General features: G+C 36.4%; 1 protein-coding gene across 1 annotated transcript in view; it reads left to right on the plus strand.

Moving 5' to 3' along the window:
- Positions 1 to 19521, plus strand: part of PLPPR5 (phospholipid phosphatase related 5) — a 123985-nt gene extending 104464 nt beyond the window's left edge. The window contains exon 6 of the mRNA XM_038541236.1: positions 16664 to 19521. Coding sequence (XP_038397164.1) covers positions 16664 to 16696 — 33 coding nt within the window. The 3' untranslated portion in view covers positions 16697 to 19521. The remainder of the gene's footprint in view (positions 1 to 16663) is intronic.
- Positions 19522 to 23971: the final 4450 nt, after the last annotated feature.

Raw genomic sequence — 23971 nt, forward strand, 5'->3', positions numbered from 1 at the left:
ATGATCCCGTGAGTCTATATGTGGATTTGTATATAGTACGGGATTTCCCTGGATGTTCTTTTCTGTAGTCTGCTTTTGTTTGGACAACAGTATATCAAAGATATGAATACAGATCAATAAATATAATACTCATATCAAGCATATGAGTAAAAGCTAATCTTTAGACGAGCTTAATATGTGTCTGCAAAGAACTTCACACATTAAACATCATCTTATTTATTTATTAAAATTTTATTTATTTGAGACAAAGAGTGAGAGAGAGCATGAGACAGAGGGAGAGGCAGAGGGAGGGAGTAGCAAACTCTCTGCTTAGCAGGGGCCCTGATGTGGTTTTGATCCCAGGACCCTGAGAACAGGCCTGAGCCGAAGGCAGACTCTTAACCAATTGAGCCACCCAGGCCTTGTTTTATTTTTTATAGAAACTATTTAAGTATATCTTATTATTTCTGTTTTACAGAGAATGAGATATAGAAAGGTTAAGTGACCTGCCCAAGGTTACACACCTGGTATGTGTTCTGAAACAAGAATACAGAATTGTATTTTCCGTTTTCCATTTCCAAATATGTTTCATATTTATCACTTCAAGAGCTCAAGCTCATAATCACTCTGCTATACAATATTACACAATTATACTGAAAAAGTTCTAATTCATATAAATTAACCACTACCTTTGTTAGGCATAGGAGATTCTTTCCACTTCCAATTTCCCATAATTATAAACAATAATAGGGTTAACATCTCTAAAACAGATATCTTTGTAAGTTCCATAATAATTTATTTAAGATATATTCATAGAAGTGGAAATGCTCAGAAAACAAGGATGGGTACTCTTCAGGCTTTTGGTGTGATTCATATTTTTATGTCTCCAACAATGGAGAATATTACTTTTAATAATCCTCACCAATCTCATAGGTCAAAAATAAATGTTGTACCTCATTTAATTTGTACCTTTTAAATATCCTCCCATACATATATTTTATATTTTTCTTTTGAAACAATGAAATATTGAAGCAATAATTCAATAATTGACAAACCAAATCCTAGATACCATTTGGCTTTTAGACTTAGTTCATATTGTAGCTAATGGTTTCAATATTTGAGGGGAGGGTATTAAAGGCATACTTTACATTCTATAAAATCCTTTCTTTTTTTGGCATATAGTTTTATGAGTTTTTGTCAAGTACATACCATCATATAATCATCACCATAATCAAGTTATAGAACATTTCCATCACCCTAAAAAGTTCCTTCCTTTCCCTTGTTGGTCAAACCCCTCCTTCAACCCCCAACTCCTGCAACCACTAATCTGTTTTCTGTTCCCATAGTTTTGCCTTTCCCAGAATACTGTGTAAATGGATGCGCGCCGTCTGTAGCTATTTGAATCTGACTTCTTCCACTTGGCATAATGCATTTGAAATTCATTTATGTTATAATTTACACCGGTAGGTTATTTTTTCCTTTTTATTGCTATTATTCTGTCATATGTATGTACCACCAATTGAAGGATATTTGCGTTTTTTTAAGTTTTTCACAATTACGAATAAAGCTGATATAAAAATCCATGTACAAGTTTTTGTGTACATACATATTTTTCTAAATCTTGGATAAACACCTAGGAATAGGGATTGTGGTTTTATAGTAAATGTATATTTACCTTTACAAAAATATTCCAAAGTATCTGTGTCATGGCTCATGATACTTAATAGGTTTTGAAAGGTTCTGAAATGAATCTTGATGTGACTCATCTAGATTTTTATCAACTGGTACCTTCTGGTGAAAATAGGCAAGTTTTATTTACTTGTTTTAATTTTTTTTTCAAATTTTTATTTAAATTTGAGTTAGTTAACATATAGTGTAATGTTGGTTTCAGGAGTGGAATTTAATGATTCATCACTTGTATATAATACCCAGTGCTCAACAACAACATGTCCTCAAAAAAGGGAAGTTTTTTTGTTTTTGTTTTTTTTTTTTATGATAGTCACACAGAGAGAGAGAGAGAGGGGCAGAGGGAGAAGCAGGCTCCATGTACCGGGAGCCCGACGCGGGATTCGATCCCGGGTCTCCAGGATCGCGCCCTGGGCCAAAGGCAGGCGCCAAACTGCTGCGCCACCCAGGGATCCCAAAAGGGAAGTTTTAAAATGAGTTTTAATCAGCTCCTGGTTGTACAAGAATTTGTCATGCACTTGACCCGTTACCATGTCCTCTGATTCTTCTGTCAAGTAGCACTGAGGTGCTTATATAGCAAATCTAAAGCATTTTAAAAAGTTAAAGAGAAATGAAATAGTAATCCAATTAGGTAGATTAAAATGCCAGTGTAAAACAAGGCCTGGGTACAATTTATGGAAGAGTTACCTTTCTTATTATCATTTGTTATATGTAGTAAAATTTTACTTGTAATTAGATTTATAATATATGAGATATGTAACAAATACCAAATAAGAAGCACTATGGTACATTTCCCAGGATCCATGAGCTTACAGTCTAGTGGGAAGATCAATAATCTTATGAGCAAATATGGGACAGGGTGATGAGAGCTGTGCTAGAGGAGGGCATAGAGGGTGACCTACCTAAACGTAGCAATGCTTGCAGCATCCTCTCAAGGAACAGCCGAAGGACTGTTAGCCAAGTGAGGAGGAGAGAGAAGATAGAGGAAGCAGCTTTTTCAAAGATTTTGTTTGGCAGGTGAGATAAGAGCATGGAGGCAAGAGACTTGAGGGTTCCATTAAAGAGTGTTCAGGTGGGATCCAGAATGAGTGTAAAAGAAATTGAATTGAGAAGGGACAAGATGGGCTGCAGCATAGTAACAGATTAGTGGTTGGGAAATTTCAAAAATGGCCAAAGAAACTTTGTAGTATAAAGGAGGTAGGACAGGAGGTAAACTGGGGTTTTACATTTCTAAAATTTTATTTGTTTATTTGAAAGAAAATATGAGTAAGAGAGAGCACACAAGCCAGAGGTGTGGCAGAGGGAGAGGGGGAAGCAGGCTTCTGAGGAGGGAGCCCGACGTGGAACTCAATCCCAGGATGCTGGGATCATGACCTGGGCACAAGGCAGGTGCCTAATGACCTGAGTAACTCAGGTGCCCTGGGGCTTTACATTTTCAACGTGGTTGATGGTTGGGAATATAGCTGTGAACATGTGCCACAGGTCATTAGAGTTAGGGAGGTTAAGAAACTAAAGATAAAGAACATGGATACCCGCATCTACTAAGTACTCAAGTCCATTAATATTAATAGACTCACATAGAGCTTCATGTCATTGTGCCGGGAGACACTGAGTTACAGTGAAACCCAGTCTCTGCTGCAGATCCCAACACCTTTCTGCACTTGCTCTAAGCAAGGAATATAAGGTGCAGTTATTCTCAGAAATTTTTGAACACAACAATTTTATTTTCAGTGGGAATCATTCAGGATTATTGCTTTTTAAAGAAGTGCTCTTTTTACCAGAGAAATGGTAGGTTTTTTTTTTTTTAAGATTTTATTTATTTATTCATAAGAGAGAAAGAGAGAGGCAGAGACACAGGCATAGGGAGAAGCAGGCTCCTTGCAGGGAGCCTGATGTGGGACTCAATATCAGGACCCCAGGATCACGCCCTGGGCCAAAAGCAGGCACTCAACCGCTGAGCCACCCAGGGATCCCCCAAATGGTAGCAGTTTTAAAGAGAACTTCTTTCATACACCTGACAGTGTGTACATTGCTAACTAATCACTTTACAACACCTTTAGACAGTGATTCTCAGACTGGTGTAAAAGGGAATCCTTCCCTTATAGCATTTGTGCAAAGGGCACATTTCTGGGATGCATGCCCAGAGATTCTGATCCAGTAGGCCTGGGTGTGGTTGGGCCTGGGGATCTGTAGTGTATCAGCCACCTCAGGTGATGTGGATATGGAATCAGCTGTGGCCTGGATTCAGCTGGGCCTGCAGATCTTCTGAAACAGTAGTGTTCAATATTGGCTAAGCATTAGAGTCATCTGGAGGGCCTTTAAAACTACCATTGACCAGACCATGCCTCAAACCAATTAAATCCAAGTCTCTGGTGTCATGTCAGTATTTTTTTAAAGCCCCCACATGATTTCCAGCATGCAGCCGAGATTGAGAACCCGTGCTCCTAAACATTCAAGCCTTAAATCCTTGGCTCCTCGGGACTTGGAAATACTTCATAAGATCTATAGCTAATGCTCCAGTAAAAGCCCGGGCTGTCTGTGGTTTAATTAGCTCATCAGTGAAAGCCACCTAGAGACTTCTTCTTCCTCTGGAGAGTAACGATTCTCTCAGAAAGTAGCTTTTAGCCCCTGTCTCCAAATAGTACCAAAAAGAAATTCCAGAATAGAAACAAAGCTCTGAGTGAATGTGAAACTCTGAGCTGAAAAGCGAACCTCGGTAGAGGAAGAAATGGTTCAAAACAATCTTCTTTCCCATGAGAACCCTGGTTTTATCACATTTCAGCGTTTATGTCTTTATATCCCCAACTTCTTAAAACATGAAACTGTTGAGCATCTTTCAATCTGCTTCACAGCCTAAGTTTGAGGTTCTCTAGTAATTTCTTCTCAAGCAGACCTAACATTGTTTCTCTTTTACTGAAAATACCAGCTTCACAATCTACCAGGAGGAAAACTGAATGTGACGAAGGTCCTAGAGCACATGCTCCAAGCATTACTCCTTTCCCTCCTTCTCTGTTGTGCCTACTTTGTCTCCCTCCAGGGACACAACGAACAAACAAAGGAAGCAAATAGTAAAATACAGAGGGCCAGTATTTAAGAGTATGGCATTCCTTTACCCTCCCATGATGAAATAAATGTAGGCTGCATCTATACAACATCAGAATTGTTAATTATTATAGGACCATGATTCGCTATCCTAAACCTTAGTGCTAGATTTTTTTCAGTATTCAAAATATTTTATATTTTAGGGGAAAATACTGTGTATTTTGTTATACAAGCAGGGTCTTGGGCAGCACTTTGTAATCAAAGATGAATATTTCTGCAGCACAACATAAAATATAAATTACCTCACAGCATAAATTACCTCACACCATAGAGTATAAATTGTCTCAAAGCAATTCACCACCAAATGAATTTGCACCAATCTTATAAGAAACATTTGGTTTTAAAGCTTGTGTGAGGGATCCCTGGGTGGCGCAGCGGTTTGGCGCCTGCCTTTGGCCCAGGGCGCGATCCTGGAGACCCGGGATCGAATCCCACGTCGGGCTCCCGGTGCATGGAGCCTGCTTCTCCCTCTGCCTGTGTCTCTGCCTCTCTCTCTCTCTCTGTGACTATCATAAATAAATAAAAATTAAAAAAAAATAAAGTTTGTGTGGATATTGGAATTGTAGACTGCAACATTGTGAAATTCCAGCCAGCTATAATATATATGTATTTCTTTCTCTTTGTGCTTTTTGTTTCTTTTTTCTTTTATTTTTTCATCTTGTTACCCTGTCTTTATAGAAAATTATATATGTTCGAGTAGAGACAAGGAACTTGGTTCATATAATCTCATTTAATCTTAGCAAGAATCCATTCAAATGGGTATTATTATTTCCATTTCACAGATGAGAAAGTTGGGTCTCTCTGAAGGGTTAACTTGCTTGTGAAAATTTCAGTTGTTGTGAAGCCCACCTTCGACACTTGACATTCCTACCACTTGACCACAGAGTCCACTGTACCACACAGCTTCCTTACCAATAGAGGTGAAGACATAAATCATTGAATTAAAGACATTCTATGCACAGATCTCATTTTATGTTCAGGTTAAAAACCTGAGCTGATTGCTGACAACCTCCTATTAGAACAGAAAAGCTCTTAATGATCATCTTGAAAGAAAGAAACTGGAATAGTATTTAGCCTCAGCATTTGGTCTAATAATAGAACAACATAGAACTTGAAGTAAACTAGTACTTTGTCCAAGTCAGTCAGTCCACATTAAATAAGCATTTAAATAATGAATAAAACACATTTTGTAGGTGTCCCGAATCCAACCCATTGAGAATGGTCAAGAAGAAACTTCACAGGGAAGGTCCTTTAAAGACTGTTTTGCAAGGCTCTTCAGCTGGATACTGGGACTAAGCCACTGCGAACATCTTCAATTAAGGCAATAAACGTATGTGCGCTAGAGCGCACTGGCCTTGAAGTTGGGTTGCAAAGCTAAGGCAAATACAGAAAATGTCCTTCTGTGCAGGTTTCTATTATATCCAAAACTCGAGGTACTTGACTATTGTTGTTATTATTTTACCTTCCAAATGTATTTTTTAAAATTTTTTACTTAATGGGAATTTGGCATTCCTCAACTAAATAGCCCGTAATAATAATGGCTTTTTTGTTTTTCCTATCTGAAGTGCTCTTTTTACATTTCCCTCATATTTTCTTAAAGGGAAATGGTGAGTGGCATGTCTTGTCAAGTGACATGTCATCTCCACATTGTCGTAAGTTGATGATAGTTTTGTTTTAAATAACATCTTTTTAAATAAGTGTAATTTCTACAAAGGGAAGTATAGAAGAAATAGTAAAATAGAGATTTTTATGTAGAACTTAGAGCTTCAAAAACTGGCATACTATATAGACTTTAGAATTTACCGAATTTAAGAATCCAAAACTACTTTTCAAAAACAAGTGCTTGTTTTTCCACGGGACCTCTGCACTCAAGGACTGGATTCGGTATTTTGCACTCTGATTTGCTGTGGACTTGAATGAACACTTTCTAATGGATGCAGCACCTTTTAATCTTCAACTTCTTGAGCTCAAACTCTGCCATCTGTACTAGAAACCTCTGTGTGTATAGTGCAAAAAGCAGTAATTGCACTGATCAAAAACCTGACCACTTTCTTCATGTGACTCTGAATTAAACTATTATGCATGAATTTTTAGTTTGCCTACTACATGCTTTCAGTATTATCTACTAATAGGATTTAATATTGCAGATTAAGAATTCAGCCAGATTAAAAGGGGAAACCTCTCGTTACCTGGTTTTGCCTCATAAGAAATGCATTTCTCAAGACAGGTGACCTGAAAATAATAAATGCAATTCTGGCTTTTTCTATCACTGAGAAAAACGCTGACCGGAAGTGAGCACTACCATAACTTCCTTCATAGGAATTATGCCATGTGTATATTTCAAATTATGCATTTACATACGTTGCTAATGTAATTTTTATAAGATAGAATCAGAGTGTTTTAGGGATGGTAGAGACCTTAAATAATTACCCTTGTACTTTCTCTAGATTCCTTCAGGGAAAAATCACCCCTATGTTAAAGAGATTTAATCTTAGTTTTTAAATCTTACTCAGCTAAGTAATCCATCTCCTTCATTCTGTGGTGTGAGTCCATTTGCTCTTAGTGAAATTGATGAACAGATGACCCCCATGCTCTCTGTATACTCCTTTCATGTACTTAAAACCTATTATTAAATTTCCCTTTAATTTTCTCTTCCCTATGTACAGTCACTTTAATGTTTTATTTTCATCTGTTTAATCTCTCTGCTAATGCCAACCTTTAAATGTTAAGCCGCAAGCAGCATCCTTCTAATTCCAGTAAGACAGGAAAAAAATCATCTCAGAAGTTAAAACTTAAATGTGATGTGAAACTAAAAGGGTGCTAATTGGAAAAAGCGGGAGTTGAGATCTAAAAATGTAGTAGGTCTGGAAACTGTAGTCTAACTTGATAATGACTTAGCTTAATGCAAAGGGTAATATTGTTTGGACTCAATGGGCAGTGAAAGGAAAATCCAGTGACCACTGAAACATGATTTTAAAGGCCCAGACTGAACCCAGTATTTCCTAGTTCTCCATAGTACACTTCGAGATACACATCTGATACCATATATCTTAAGTGTCCTTACACCCCTGTTTGGGACCATCTCAATTCCAGCCTATTGTCCTCTGTGTATTATTAGCAACCCTCTTTAGGGTTTAGATCATAATGTACAGATAGCCCTACATCCACCACAATATTCTTTGTCACTCTCTTCAGCTTGCACTTGTCACTTGGCTTTCCTCTGCTTCTGTCCTGCTTTGCACTGATTATTAGTGATTTGTTTCTGATACTTTCTCTGTTTTATTAAGGTCTTTTAATATTTCAGTTCTACCTTCCAAGGTGATGGTCGTCTCCTTCACTTAAGATCATCTTCAGCAAAATTAATGGGCCGTGTAGACACTTGATTACTTGGGCCAGTGACCTTCAGAACACCAACCATTTTCTCTCTTTTGTCTCCTTTCCTTTATTTCTGTTGTCACCTTTTCACTCCTTTCCTACCCACCGTTGCCACTGACCGGTTAATCTTCAATTTATATCTTAACATCTCTCCAGCAATTACTATGTGCTAGGTCCTGTCCAGAGGTACGACACCCCCGCCAGTTTTGTAGTGAAACACTGTGTATCAGATTGTATTTTCTCAGTTCACAGGTTTCAAGTTCCCACAGGGCCACTGGAAATAAAATTATGATGTCCTGTTTGCACAGGTCTGATGGCTTTTATCCAATCACAGTGCATCATAAAACTCTGACAATCCTTTTTGTCCTAAAGTCATGCTTGTGCTTTTGTAAGAGAAAATCAAGAAGACTTAGAGATGAGTTACTGAGTTCCCCAATGTTTTCATCTTGCATTTTTAAAACGAGAAATTACAGTTTCTTAGGTGTTCTTGGGAGTTAGTCCTACTGTTTTTCTTTAGGCTTAAGTGAGTCAGACCTGGAAAATAATGCTGTAAGCACTAGTCAGTGATATTCTTCTAATTATGGTTTAATATGCCTAAATTTGGTGCAAATGAGTTTTCATTTCTTCACACACATTTTGTGAGTGTTTTAACTAGTTAAGATGCTTTAACTTGAAACGTTCTACATATACATGGAAGAAATTTCATGGCATGCATTCATTACATGAAATTCTGTTTATGATGTCCCTGACTTAAGAAGAGTCAATACGGAAAACTATTACAAAAAACACTTCAAGCAGGTAATATGATGGTAAAATCCTTTTGTAATGCTGCTCTTATTGGTTGGGGCTGTCAAGTTTATTACATCTTGATGTAACCCTATATGTAACATGATTATGTCATATCAATTTTCCACTGCAATATTTCAGAAGCCATGATCTGGCCCTCTGCATATCTGAATCCATTTAAATAGTAGTCCTTCCACAGGGTGTTTTTGGTGCATAGCTCTGTTGCTTTAAAGGAGAGGGAGGAAGAAGAGGAGAAGAAAGCCCTGCAAGGAATTCTATAATTGAAGGAAACAACAGAAATTGCAGTCTACAGTCTTTGATTCATTAATTCAAGACTGAAATGTTTGGAGTGACACTGCCACAATGACAACACAGGTTGCTCCTGACTTTGCTCCCCACTGCCCACAAGAAGAATCACCAAGAGCTGTTTAAGAACAAGACATCACTGAGAGAATCCTAGACCACAGGAGCCTTCAGCTCCTCCAGTGAGCAAAGAGAATCCCAAAGGGGAACCAGCTCCCCCAACCCCCAGAACTGTGGGTTGCTTTGTAGGAATCCCTATTCTGATCTCACACCATGGGAATTGCTGGGAAATCTGCGGGCTCAGCTATGGGGAATCTGCATTTGATAGAGAAGCAGCGAGGGGCTTGCAACAACCAGCCCACGGATCTGGGCAAACCAAATTCATACCTGCAATGCCCAAGTAGTAATCCCAACCAGCAGTTTGAGTAATCTCCAGGACCAAACTGAGGGTGCACTCTGACTAGGGGGATCAGTGGGGTGTGGATCTGCCCAATCCAGATCCTTTTTTTTTTTTTTTTTTTATTTATTTATTTTTTTTTTAATTGGTGTTCAATTTACTAACATACAGAATAACACCCAGTGCCCGTCACCCATTCACTCCCACCCCCCGCCCTCCTCCCCTTCTACCACCCCTAGTTCGTTTCCCAGAGTTAGCAGTCTTTACGTTCTGTCTCCCTTTCTGATATTTCCCACCCATTTCTTCTCCCTTCCCTTATTTTCCCTTTCACTATTATTTATATTCCCCAAATGAATGAGAACATATAATGTTTGTCCTTCTCCGACTGGCTTACTTCACTCAGCATAATACCCTCCAGTTCCATCCACGTTGAAGCAAATGGTGGGTATTTGTCATTTCTAATAGCTGAGTAATATTCCATTGTATACATAAACCTTAAATGAGGACTTCTGCCGGCCTGCAAGCCTGGTTTCCCCACACCCAGGTGAGGAGCAAAGTGTCTTCCAGCCCCTTTGGTCCAGAAGGGCTGGCGACAACTTCTGTAAGCAGTGTGGCCCAGCGATACCTGAGAGACAGGGAGGCAGAGCAGAGAGAAAGCCAGGACTGGGCATGGAGCATTCCTGTGCTTCTGCCCAGGCAAGGACGCAGCAACATAACCTCACCTGCTGTGGAGAGCGTCCTTTGTTCCCATCTAACCAGAAGGACTAGAGACAACGGAAGCTATCCAGCCCAGTAGCATTAGACAGACAAGAGGCAGACAGGCAGAGCTGACAGTATGTAGAACAAAGCCTTTGGCGTGTTAGGTCAGGGAACTTGGGGTATAGGTCAGCTGGAGTTAAGGTAAGAAATAGAGCTTTACCAACTTTAGAGCTACTTCTCCTGCTGTGTCCAGGCAGGGAACCGAATTCATACCGCACTCATCACTGAATACAGCCTTCAGCCTGTCCAACAAGGGAATGAGAGCAAGCTCCACCTGCCCAAGGACTTTACTAGCAGACACAACCAGAAGCCCAAACTGAACTGACTGGTGAGGAACTATTCTCTGCCAAAACAAACCTGTAAAATCTGGAAGAGGAGTCTAATTATTGAAATGCACAGATACCAATCTACGGAATCAAGGATCACAAAAAAATCAGGTAAATATGGTACCACCAAAGGAAACTAATAAAGTTCCCAAAATATCTCTAAATAAATAGAGATCTATGAACTGTCAAAGAATTCAGAATAACCCTCTTTAGGATGTTTAGTGAACTACACATTAAAATTAAATATATAAATAAATAAATAAATAAATAAATAAATAAATAAATAAATAAATAAATAAAATTAAATATAGTCATAGATTCTGCCATATGGTAACAATGGTACCTAATTCACTTAAAACTCTAGTTTAAAAGTTAAAAAAAGAACATAGTAAAAATAACCTTAACTACAATAATCTGTTATTTCACAACATAAAACATATAACTTGTAATAGCACTAACCTAAAACGTGAAGGAGAGGAAAAATAAAAGTATAAAGTTTATAAATTCTCCACAAGTTAACTTATTATCAATTTAAAATAAGTTATAAGTTTAAGATATTTTGTATGTGCCTCAAGGTACCCACAAGGGAAAATTCTGTGGAAATTAACACAAAGGAACACAATAAAGAAGTTAAAGCATTCTGGTACCAAAAAAACATCAAAACACAAAAATGACAGCACGATAAAAACAAGGAACAATGGATTTATTTTTTTAAAATGGCAATAGTACATTTTTACCTATCAACAATTACTTTAAATATAAATGAGCTATGTTTTACAATTTAAAGACAGAATGGCTGAGTGGATTTTTTTAAAAAAAGATCGAACTATATGCTGCCTGTAAGAGATTCACTGTAGCCTTGAAGACACTCAGAGATTGAGAATGACAGGATGGGAAAAGACATTTCAAATAAATGGCAATTAAAAAAGAGCAGAGATGGCTCTGCTTATATCAGACAAAATAGACTTTAAGCTAAAAATGGTAAATAAAAAAGTCATTATATAATAATAAAGGGGTCAATATATCAATAAAATATACCAGTTGTAAGCATTATACACCCAACATTGGAGCACCCAAATATATAAAGCAAAAACTAATAGAGCTAAAAGTAGAAATAAACAGTAATACAGTAATAGTTGGGGACTTTAATACCTCACTCTCAACAATGGTCTTCCAGACAGAGACTCAGTAAGGAAATAGCAGATTTGAATACTATAGACCAAGTGGATCTAACAGATATATACAGATATCCAACAATAGTAGAATATACATTCTTATCAAGCACACATGGGACATTTTTCTAAGACAGACCATATGTTTGGCTATAAAACAAGTCTTAGCAAATTCAAGATTGAAGTCATGCCAAGGACCTTCTCTGTCCACAATGGGATGTAACCAGAACTCAATAACAGGAAAAAAAACTGGAATTAATGAATACGTGGAAATTAAACAGCACTTTCCAGAACAACCAATAGATCAAAGAAAAAGTTAAAGGAGAAGTAAAGTTTCTTGGGATGAAAGAAAGTGGAAATGCAACATACCAGATCTTGTGGAATGCAGCAAAAGTAGTTCTAAGAGGGAAGTTTACAGCAATAAATGCCTATATTAAGAGAAAGAAAAATCCCAAGTAATCTAACTCACTTTAACGAATGAGAAAAAGAAGAATGAATTGAGCCCAAAGCTATAGAAGCTAGGAGACAATAAAGATTAGAATAGAAATAAATTAAACAAAGAACAGAAAAAAAAAAACAATAGAAAATATTAGCCAAATTAAGGATTGGTTCTTTGAAAAGGTAAACAAAATTGACAACCCTTATCTAAACTAACCAAGAAAAAAAGACAAAGGACTCAAATCAAAATTATAAATGAAGAAGAAGATACAGTAGATACTATGGAAACTTAAAGGATCATAAGAACTACTGTGAACAACTATACACCAACTTACTAAGACAGAATCAGGGAGAAATAGAAAATCCGAAAAAACTAATATTAGTAAGGAGATTGAATCCGTAATCAAAAATCTCCCAATGGTGAAAAGCCCAGGACCAGATGGTTTCACTGGTGAATTTTACCAAACATTTAAAGAATTAATAGCAATCCTCAAATTCTTCCAAAACATCAAAGGAAACATTCTAAAACTCATCTTAATAGGTGAACATATCCTAATACTAAAATCAGAAAAAGATTTACTAGAAACGAAAACCAAAGGCCAATATCCCTGATGTCTATACATGTTAAAATTCCCAATACGACACAGGCCTACCTCATTTTATTGTGCTTCTCTTTATTGCAGTGCACAGATACTGTGATTTTTTTTACAAATTAAAGGTTTATGGCAACTTTGTTTCGGGCAAGTCCATCAGTGTTGTTTTTCCAATGAAATTTGCTCACTTAATGTCGCTGTCTCACATTTTGATAATCCTCACAATATTCCAAACGTTTTCATTATGATTATATTTGTTACGGTGATCTGCGGTCAGTGATTATGACTTACTGAAAACTCAGCTAATGGCTAGCATTTTTTGGCAATAAAGTATTTCTTAATTAAGGTATGTTCATTGTTTTTTTAGACATAATGCTATTGCACACTGAATACACTACGGTATAGAATAAATACAACTTTTATATATATTGGGAAACCAAAAACATCATTTGACTCACTTTATTGTGATACTTATTTTGTTGTGGTTGTCTAAAACCAAACCTTCAATATCTTCAAGGTATACTTGTACTAACAAACTGAATTCAGCAGTGCATTAAAAGAATCATTCATTATAAACAAGTGCCATTTATCCCTGGGATGCAAGAATGGTTCAACATATGTGAATCAATCAGTATGATACCACATGTTAATAGAATGAAAGAAAAGAATCACATGATCATTTTAATAGAGAAAAACATTTGACAAAATTCAACATCCATTCACAATAAAACTCTTAACACATGAGGCATAAAAGGAATGTTTCTCAACATAATAAAGGCCACATATACCTAGCCTACAGCTAACATCATACTCAGTGATGAAAAGTTGAACACTTTTTCTCTAAGATTAGGAGCAAGACAAGGATGCCCACTCTCACCACTCCCATTACATAGTCCTGGAAGTCCTAGCTAGAGGAGTTAGGCCAAAAAAAAAAAAAAAAGTATCAGAATTAGAAAGGAAGAAGTAGTAAAATTAAAATTTACTCTATTTACAGATGACATGATTTTATAAGAGAAGAACCCTAAAGACTCAACCAAAAGCAGATCTAAATAATGAGTTTAGTAAAGTTGCAGAATACAAAATTAACATACAAAAATCAGTAGCATTTCTATTCACTGACAATTTTTTAAAAAATAAATCAATCCCATTTACAATAGCATCAAAAACAATAAAATACTTAGGAATAAATTTAAGGAGGTGAAAGATCTGTACTCTGAAAACTCTGAGACACTGATGAAAGAAATCAAAGAAGACACAAATAAGTGGGTATCTCATGTTCATGGATTGGAAGAATTAATATTGTTGAAATGTGAATACTACCTTACCAAAAGCCATCGGTGGTTTCAATGCAACCCCTATCAAGATTCCAATGGCACTTTATACAGATTTAGAAAAAAAAAAACACTCCTAAAGTTATATGGAATCACAAAGACCCCAAATAGCTAAAGAAGTTCTGAGAAAGAAGAAAAAAGGCATCACAGTTCTTGATACTATACTATAACACAATAGTTATTAATATAATCAAAACAGTATAGTACTGGCATAAAAGAGACAAATAGGCCAATGGTATAGAATCGAGAGCTAAGAAATAAACACAACCATATATATAGTCAACTAATATTTGATAAGGGAACCAAGAACACTCAGTGGAGAAAAGGTAGGTTGTTTTTTTTTTTTTTTTTTTTTTTTTTTTTTTAGTAAATGATGCTGTTATAATCGAATATTTGCACGTAGAAGAATGAAACTGGACCTAGGGATCCCTGGGTGGCTCAGCGGTTTAGCACCTGCCTTTGACCCAGGGCATGATCCTGGAGTCCCAGGATCGGGTCCTGCATTGGGCTCCCTGCATGGAGCCTGCTTCTGTCTCTGCCTCTCTCTCTCTCTCTCTCTCTCTCTCTGTGTCTCTCATGAATAAATAAATAAAATCTTTTAAAAAAATAAATAAATACACATCTAAGAGAAAATAAAAAACATTTTTAAAAAACTGGACTTATATTTATACCACTTAGAAAAATTAACTCAAGAGGGATTAAATACTTGAATGTAAGGCCTGAAGCCATGAAAATCCTAGAAGACATAGGAATAAAGTTCCTTGAGGAGTCTTGGCAATTATCTTTCGGATAGGACACCTAAAGTATAAGCAGCAAAATCAAAAATAAATAAGTGGGACTACATCAAACTAAAAAGTTTCTGCACAGCAAAAGAAACCATTAACAAAGTTAAAAAGCCTATGGAATGGGAAAAATATTTTCAAACCATATATATGAGAAGAGGTTAATATATATAATATATATATATATATATTATATGCAAAGGACATGAATAGACATTTCTCCAAAGAAGATATATGAAAAGCCAACAAGCATATGAAAAGATGCTCAACATCCCTAGCCATTAGGGAGATGCAAATCAAAACCACAATGAGATATCACCTCATGTCTTTTGGAATGACCATCATCAAGAAGACAAGAGATAGCAGATGCTGGCTTGCATGTGGAGAAAAGGGACCCCTTGTGCACCACCAGTAGAATTGTAAATTGTTGCAGCCATGGCACATGACCCACCAATTCAACTTTTGGGAATATAGCCAAAAGAAAAACATTAACTCAAAAAGACGTCTGTACTTCATGTTGATAACAACACTATTTACAATAGCCAAGACCTGGAAACAACCTAAGTGCCCATTGATGGAGAGATGTATAGAGAAGCTGTGGTGTGTTACACACACACACACACACACACACACACACACACACATACACAGAGGAATATTATTTAGCCATAAAAATGAAGAAATCCTACCATTTGTGACAACAGGGATGGACCTTGAAGGCATATGCTAAATGAAATCAGTCAGATAGAGAAAGACAAATACTGTATGATCTCACTTATATGTAGATCCTAAAAAAACAAAAACAAAAAACTTAAATTCATACACAGAAAAAAAGAAGAAAAAAGAAGAGATTTGTCTGTCTGAGGTGAAGAGTATGGGAAGTGGGAATTGGAGGAAGATGGTAAAAAAATAAAAACTTCCAGTACTAGGGATGTAATGTACAACATGATGACTATACCTAATACCACTGTATGACATCTAGGAAAGTTCATGAGAGAGTAAACCCCAAGAGTTCTTAGCATAAGGGAATTTTTTTCCTTTTTTTTTTTTTCTTTCTTTTAGTTGTATCTATATGAGAAGATAGATGTTAACTAAACCTATTGGGGCAATCATTTCACATCATGTAAATCAAACCTATCACGCTGTATGCCTTAAACTTACACAGTGATTTATGTCCATTATTTCTAAATAAAACTGGAAAACAAATGAAGTGTTTAAGCAGATCTTTGTCAACCAGCAAATGCCTTTCAGTCTGAGCATTTCACCAACTCATTGTATGCCAACTGCCTCACTGGGAGCAATTAATGTGAACCTCCAACCCTCAGCATTAAAATTCCATTACCAGTAAGCAGAATATTAGTGTCTGGAATTACCATTTTCTCATCTCCACATTTCAGTGTTAATTGTGACCACGATTCCTTAATCTATTGGGTGAATTAAGAATATTGAATAAAATCTAGAATTAGCCATTAAATGTATGTAATAATACATAGAACTTAAATGCATGTTTCTGCAACTTAAACGTAGATGGGCTACGGATTATATGAAGCTAATGGTCATTTGTAAAGCACTAAATATCTTTCAAAGCCAATTTTCCCAGGACTCTGACATTGTAATTCCTTTCTCTTTTCCAGAACCATATCACCGCCTTTGCAGAAGTCACATGATATTGAAGAAGATGGTCTGTCACTACATTGGACATCATCCCTTTTCACCATCCACTCATAACACCCAAAGTTTGTTTGATTACAAAAGAAATTTATAAAGTTGTCTAATAATTTTTATAATTTTAAAACCAGTGTCCACTTATCTGTTTCCCCCACTAGACTGTGAGCTCCTCAAGGGCAGGACTGTGTCTTTCTTCTCTGTATCCCCAGCACCTACAACAAAACTTGCACAAAGTAGGTGTTAAATAAAATGTGATGACCCAATGAAAAAATTAGTTCTTAAATAAAACACATTAGTTTCTCGCAGAATCACTGATACTGTGTGAAAAGAAACCTTAACACAAGTCATCTTGTATAAGAAATTCCCTCCATTTCAGTCTAGTTAAGCTTTTTAGTTGCTCATATATCTATTTAGCAGTATACCACATTTCATTTGAAGTGGACTTTGAAAGTCATGGGGGTTTTATGTTATTTTTCAGCATGACATTATTTCCATTCTAACAGATTTCAGTGTGTGAAATTACTTTACTTTTAGAAAGTATGGTCTATACTAAAATAATGTTTGCACATAATAATATGCTATATTTCACTTAAAATACCATTCATACTATACATTCTAAGACTGGTGCTTCTGCTTTTGAAGGGGAAAATGCCAATTTTTACTGTAATAAGTAATGTATCATAATTAAAAATTATTTATTTGGACTTTTGTTCCTGACAACTGTGGTTTAATTGTTGACTTGTAGCTTTTGAATGTAGGCTGTGTGTAGGATATTTTAAGTGACAAAATCTAGCAGTGGTTCCTATGTATTGAGCAATTTTCCACTGAATAAGTGTCTTAAGAAGGGTGAAAGTCTCCATTCTTAGGGTTTTTGCTAGTCAGAATTCCACATAATTTAAACAGGAAAGAACCACACTCTGACACATAAATTAAAATCTGTAAATGCCAGAAATGTGGTTAACACATTTTACTTCGCATTTGTATAGTACTTTATGGTTTACAAAGGACATTTTTATTTATAATTTTACTTAATCCATATAGTAACCCTGTGTAATAATTGAAAATGACTTTAGTTTATAAATGCTAAAAATAAAGCCAAGGCAAGGTGGATAATATGCCTAATTCCAAACAACTAGCGGGAGACACTTAAAATTTAAATTCAGGTTTTCTGACCCCGAACTTGTATTCTTTTTGAATACACCACAGCTGTTGTATCATTTTGGAAACATCAAAACCTTTCAGAGGTCAGTAGAGTCCTGGACAACTGCCTATGTTTTTTAAAAATGAAGAAATATCAAAATAATGTTATAAGACCTATGCTGTATTCTAAATATTTATGTTTTTAAGAATGAACGCTATACAAATATGCAATTATATGGTAACTTATTTTTAATTTTCTTTAAAAATAATGTCAAGAGTCTAGATGTGAGATCTTTTGTAAAGTTGAAACCCAAATCAGGTGTCTGTCCTGCAACCCTCACCCCTGTGCTCTACACCCCACCTCTCAGTAGAGGCCCCAAAAGACGTACCTCACTGAGCAAATGAAATTAAGGATGAAATCATGTGAACATAAGGAAATGAACCAGGCTACGATTATACCATTAAATGTACTCCTCTACCATAACCTCTCAATCTTTAAAGCCACCCTGAGTAGCTTTGTCTTATATGAGCAGTAGTTAATTGACTGAAATGATTCTTCCTCACCTTGACAGTATTAAAAAAAAACATTTTCTCTGTAATTTCAACAGAAATCAGCAAATAAATATAACCAAAGACTTGTCTTTTATTCCCCAAATAGATTTTACTTGCTCTTTTCCACCAATATGGGACTTAAAACACTTTTTATAGGGTCAAAATCAGAAAATCCATATTTCTACCAAATTCAGACTTCTATATAGCAATTCAGCATGGTTGGAAATTTAAAATATAAAAAAAAAGTTAGAATGCCTTGATCCACTTTAATGACTTTTTAAAGGCAATAACAGTAATGGGGAATTCACTTACAGGGAATGGAAGTGAAAAAGGATGATTGTAATGTCTTCAGAGGCAGGATTACCAGTAAGACTTCTGGAGTCAAATTAGTTCTATAGGTTCCAGAATCAGTTTTCCAAGGAGCCAGTTTGGATTGTTTTTCCTGTGGGAAGCCTTAGCTATATATTCATGTGTAAATGTTGTGTCTTTGCACCTTGCTAAACCAGGTCCGAATACAGGAGTTATAAATTCCTCAGAAACCCAGATTTCATCCAGGATCTGAATAAGATCATCTCACATATTAAATGTTATGGGCTTAAGATTGTGCATTGAATGATCCTGCCATGAGGAAAATTTAGAAGAATAAAAAGATACACATGCATAAAGGCAAAAAGCCAGCACAGAGCCCTGAACTATGATACTATAACTGCAGATAATGAAAAACACCTTTAAGAAAATATTAATTTGTAAATATGTACATATATAGTCTAGTAAAAGCAGGCAAACACATACTTTTCTGATAAAGACATCTTTTTATTCTACTCACTTGGGGCCCAGCAGTATAAATTGGTCAGCCTGAAAATTTTAGTAGTCTCTGTTTGCATGGCAGAAATTGCACATGTTCTATCTGATTCCTAAGATTATTTAAAAGGCTCTTTTATGTTAAAAGAGAGGTGAACCTTCTTTGACAGACTTTGTCTTTTCCACTTCTAACTGGGCCTCTCTTTTCTCAGGATCTATCCTAGCCAAATATCACAGTTACATTTACCATACAGTTTCCTTTGTGAAAAAGCAGTAGGGGAGGACATAATTCTCTGCTGTGTATTGTATTTTTCAAATAAAATTTTAAAAATTAAAATAAGTTTTATTCATTTATTCATTCATTCTAAATCCTTTCTTGGGGTAGACAAAGAATACTTGTGTGATAGAAGTCAGATTGTCAGAATGACTAGGGAATGTTTCCAGAGGGATCACAGTGGTTGACATCAGATCAGTTCTCTGGGCAGCTATATGCCGTGGGCCACCTTGGGATCTTTGCCACCTTCTTGTTTGCAAAGAAGCCCCTGAAAGTATCTGAGACACCAAGCAGGAATATGAACTACTACGTAATTTGCTTCCTATGTAGAAGCAAGGTGTTAAAGAATGAATGTAAATGATCTTGTTCTTGCCTCTCAGACACCATTTATAAATTTTGATTGCATGTTTTAAAAAGTTTCCCTGGACATAGACCAAATGGTTCTGTTTTTGCCTTAGAAACATTAATCTCTTAACAATTTGCCAGACATGGGCTTTGAAATGCAGGTTGTGACTTCGGGTGCTTTTAAAACATCAATTAAGGACATTTCTTCCAGATTTTAAGTGAGAGATTTTTTTTCTAAGAAGAAAATAATAAGAGTATTTATATTCATCTTCACTGTTCCCTTTACTTTTTGATTATAGCTGGTTCTTAGTCTGGTAAACCTTGGGACATGATCAAGGTTAATAAGAAAAAGATGTCTTTTCCCCCCACTCCAAGCTTTGTGAACCGTGGATGGATTACAGGATCTAATTTCCAAACTCAGACTGACATTTTCAAATCTGTGGCCTTGCTCATAAGGGCCCTCCAGATAAGAAAATACACAGGAGTGGACAGGCAGCCTCCTTTAGCATTCAGATGAAAACGTGAAGTTCCCATTTCAAAGATGCCATCCTTACCAAGAGTCATCCTCACAAACACCGTCCTGTTTCTTGTTTACCTTATATTATTGCATTTATAAATGTGTGTCCATTTTTTGCTTTGCACTGAAACACTATCATTGTACAAAAGAGGAAAAATTGTTCTCTTCACAGGAGGAAAAAGAGAGAGATTTTTAAATTGATACTAGAAAAAGAAAGATCTTTCCAAACTAGTGAGACACTTTGGGTATTAATCAGGCTTCTCTAGAGGTATTATTGCTCCTACTCAAGAAGGCCCTTCCACCTTCTTCCATTCAGCACATATTTACTGACTGGTTCACACTGGAAATTTGGCAATGTGCCCACTAAACTACATGGCCAGAAAGACAGACATGGTCCCTGTCTTTTCAGATTGAACAACTCAGCAGCCCCAAAACTGATGGTACCCTAAGAGGTCTGTTTAAAGTTAGAATGAGAGAACTGGCTTGGGGTTAGCCAGCTACCCACCTACTCTCAAGACAAAGCAAAGGACACTTTCATAGATTACGGTGACAGTTGAGGTTAACGAAAAAGCATTGCCTCCATAAACAACATGGTATAATTTGGCTATTGCTAAATTTAAGAAGCTCTAACGTCCAATAATCCTCACAAATCTGTGGTTCATTGGAGCCTTTTTTCTAGCCTCAGCTGGCTCATTCGTGCCTTTGTAATCAGGCCAGTAGCTCTGCAGATCTTGGTTAGACGTTCTCACATAATGGGGCTCAGCTGGCTGTCGACTGATCTAGGGTGGCTTCACTTGAGACACTGAACTTTTTTCTGCATGGTCTCTCACCCTCCCTTTGTGCTAGCCAAGGTCCTTCATGGGAGTGGTGGGGAAGGGCAAGACAGAGCAGAAGCATGCAGGCACTGGCACATTGTCACTTCTGTCTCATTTAATTGGCAAAGGCAAGTCTCAAGGCCAGCCCAGGTTCAAGGATTATAGAAGCAGCTGGAAAGTCACATGCAAAGAGGTGGACACAAAGATGGGTGGAGAATAAGAGCCATTTTGCATTCCATGCACCATAAATTTTTAGTGCACCTTATACATGTTTAAGCAGTGCCCCCTTGAATTGAGTTCCTCACCTTATTGAGTACAGATTTTTTCTGATAAGCACAAGACACCCGCAAATGACAAGAGAAAGCGAATACATTGTGTCTGAATAAAAATGTCCACCCCACCCATCACCAACTACACCGCAAAAAATGTCTCTGTGATAAACTGGCTCAAGAACTGCCCATCGAGCTCTTAATTGGATGTGACAGGGAACTTGCTGACGCTCTTCTAGGTTTTCCCAGAAAACTTCCCTAGGTCTTCTCCTATAGTAATAAAGGAAGTAGTCATAATTTTATAAGAAAATGAAGAGACAGAATGAGAAAAGCATCTGAGCAGAAAGAATAAGAAAAAAGTTGAAGCCAAAGAATAAGACCTGAAGAAGGAAGAAGAATAATTGAAATAGAAAGCCAGGTTATGATTCACTGATTGATTATGTGCATGTATTTATGTATGTCCTGTATGTACCTACTTTGTGCAATTTTTATTTTCACAAATTTCAGTTACCATGGTTTTTGAACTGAATATTTGTGTCCCTCAAAATTCATATGTTGAAGCTTAGATCCCCAATGTGATGGTATTTTGAGATGGGGGAATTTGGGTCATGAGGTCATAGTTATGAGGGTGGCCCTTCTTGATGTCAGTGCCCTTATAATAAGAGACATAAGAAGACTGTCTTCTTCTCTTTCTGCTCTCTGACATGTGATATATCAGAAGACAGGTGTCTACAAACCAGGAAGATGGCTTTCCTCAAGTACTAAATCTCCAGGACCTTAACCTTGACTTCACAGCTTCTAGAACAATAAATGATTATTTTTCAAGCCACTCAGTCTGTTTTCTTCTGTTATAGCAGCCCAAACTAAGACATGGTTTAGTTAAATAACACCACTCTCCCAGCAACAGGATTCACATTTTAGTTACCATGGTATGATAACTATGAGTTATTGCATAAAGTGAAAATGTTGCTGCTAATTCTTCTGTTCTCAAGTCTCTATGTAAATAACACATGTGGGTTATGATCAGTGACCTATTATGTCACAGTTTTAGAGTCTGCCAGTGATCGCTGCACATTTGTTTTCTGTTCATGCACAGACAACAAAGCATGCAATTGTGTTAACTCCTTGTCTCCCTGTGATAATTTAATGTGACATTTTTTAATTTTATCTTTTAAAGATTTATTTATTCATGAGAGATACAAAGAGAGAGAGGCAGAGACATAGGCAGAGAGAGAAGCAGGTTCCTTGAAGGGATCCCGATATGGGACTTGATCCCAGATTCTGGGATTGCGCCCTGAGCCTAAGGCAGAAGCTCAACCACTGAGCCACCCAGGCGTCCCCATGTGACATTTTTTTAAATGCATAATTAAAAGGAGGAACTAGCCAACAAAGATAGAAGTGCAGCAAAGAAGAAAAGGTGATAATGCTGAACATGAAATCCAAATCAAACATACAAATGGTTGTAGAAGACTTAGCTGACTATGAAAATGTTGACACCTCCACCATTGTTGGAGATCATATCCATACCATTTCAGAAGCCTTGATATTTATTCTGAATCCCTGATTTTGATCTTGAAATACTAAAGACACACAGACACACCTGCTGGGCCACCAGCAACTGAGACTGAACACTGTTCGCCTGAACAGCTAGAAGAGTTAAGGGAAAGTGACTTTATTAATGAAAATGAAAAGAATTTGTGATGAAAAAGATGAAGATGTCTCAGAGAAAGTGATTTAGACCCCCCCCCCAAAAAAACCCCAACTTTACACTAAAGGTACTCTTAGAGATATTCTACAACATTAAAAGGCAAAAACGATAAAATATTGATAGCTGATCCAAATGAAGAAAGGAATATGACAATTAACCAAGACATAGAAAATAATACTCTGTGTCATAAGTTAATATGATAGGAAGAAGGCAAGAACTGTTCAAACTGCTCTGAATAAAATTTTTATAAAGAAATAAAGCATTTCTTTTCAGTGTTCCTAATGCTTTAAACTATGGTGTATTGAATCCATATTAGTTTTGCTATTTTTTATTTCTTATACATTTAAAACTGGCAGTAAGAAAGTTTCTAATATTTTGACAAAAAAATGTAAAGATAAAAGATAAATTGTAACTTTTCCCTTTGCTTATTATGATCTCTGCACAGATTCAGGTTGCAAGGTTATTGTTCATGGTCCCACCCTACTGTACAAAGTAAAGACTGCTTGTCTACATGTATATAAGCATATGTGTATATGTATATATGCTGGATATTATATATAGAAGCATGTAGAGACATATATATATATATATATATATATATATATATATATCCCTAATATATATAAAAGCTTTCTTTTTAAAATAAATATTTTATGATTTTTGTTAATACACAACATAATTGTAGTCCCATATTTGTTCATTATTATATAGATCTCTTTGTATTGCAATTATTTGGTCACATAGTTTCTATGGCCAAATTAAGAAATATTGATCTTATGAATGGATAGAAGCGTATTTGTATTAGAGTGTCATCTCAACTCTAGACTATTCACTAAGAAGAGTGGAAGGGAGA

This window comes from Canis lupus, chromosome 6 (genome assembly GCF_011100685.1).
Source record: "Canis lupus familiaris isolate Mischka breed German Shepherd chromosome 6, alternate assembly UU_Cfam_GSD_1.0, whole genome shotgun sequence".
Classification (NCBI taxonomy): Eukaryota; Metazoa; Chordata; class Mammalia; order Carnivora; family Canidae; genus Canis; species Canis lupus.